This window comes from Perkinsus marinus (genome assembly GCF_000006405.1).
Source record: "Perkinsus marinus ATCC 50983 genomic scaffold scf_1104296956548, whole genome shotgun sequence".
Lineage (NCBI taxonomy): Eukaryota > Perkinsozoa > Perkinsida > Perkinsidae > Perkinsus > Perkinsus marinus.
Genome location: NW_003207440.1, coordinates 1 through 1147, shown reverse-complemented (window position 1 = coordinate 1147; position 1147 = coordinate 1). Strand labels below are relative to the sequence as shown.

General features: G+C 51.8%; 1 protein-coding gene across 1 annotated transcript; it reads right to left on the bottom strand.

Moving 5' to 3' along the window:
* Positions 1-172: 172 nt before the first annotated feature.
* On the bottom strand, positions 173-994 carry Pmar_PMAR017868 (hypothetical protein; the record flags this gene model as incomplete). Its single annotated transcript, XM_002775136.1, has 6 exons — positions 173-298; positions 348-390; positions 439-515; positions 566-604; positions 658-797; positions 844-994. Coding segments are annotated over 6 exons (576 nt in total), but the record flags the coding sequence as incomplete, so codon positions are not given.
* Between the last annotated feature and the right edge of the window lie 153 nt (positions 995-1147).

Genomic DNA, 1147 nt, shown 5'->3' with positions numbered 1-1147 from the left:
CACACTCCGCCCAACTCCAGATTGCTGTGCGTGTGACGACAGCGAAGTCAATCATGGCGTTTCGATACAAACTTGCGTGCCCACGCGAGTCCAACTGTCCGTTTCGTGTAGTAGATGCGGTATCCGTTGATCGAGAGTGTTGAATAATCGTCCAGAAGCCCACACGAGGCACTCACTCATATCTAGCCAGGGACTGGTCGTACAGGTCCGCCTCTCTCTTCTCGTTTGCGAAGAACCTCACAGACTCGGCGTTTATGACGGAATCCAATAGACGAGCATTTGCTTCATTTTCGGCCATCTAATTGGGCAATACCAATCGTCGCTCAACTCCTATCAGCGACACTCACGTTCATCTTCCGGCGATACTCATTCCGCTTCGTGGTATAGTGACTGAGAGGACGCATCGACTGACTACGGGGGAGGCATACGGACGATTACGTTGTGAATCCAACATAGGCGGCCATGGTCGCTGTAGTGATCAAAGCTGCTGGTATTCCAGCATGGGTGGCGAGAATCTGAAGAAGACATGTCCAGCAGGCCACCACTATCGAGGACCTGTACTCACCCATAGCACCAGGGAGAACTCGAGAGCTGTTGGTATCATCTGAAAGAACAATCATGCAGACATCCCGAGGAAGGTCGGACAGAACTCCCCACATTGAATAGCATCATATTCAGCATGCTCGTTACGGACCGCAATGATCTCGATATGATGGCCTGGACCTCCCCACTGCGGGAACCGATGAGGAAGCTAACATCTAGAGTGTGGACGTGCTCGAAAGCTTTCCGTGCTATGCCTGCAGGGACAAGTACACGGGAGAGACTCCTAAAAAAGCTACTTACGTCGACACGCATCCTGAGATACATTGGCGAAAATGATCCCACGCAGCTCAGTGAAAGCCGACTGGCAGATTTTGGCCAGGACGAACGATGAGAGCAGCAACAGAGGGGTAGTCACAGCTGTGACCGGCACGGACAAAGAGTTGATCAGCGCCTGAGGAATTGAAACTCTATTGTGAAGGACCGAGGGATGGGCGGATCCCCATGTAATCGCATAGTGTTTACCCCCAATTGTATCGGTGCTTGTATTGTCGCTAACTTGGCCAACACTATGCACGCAGCTGAGCTCAATACTCTTAGCCGGAAG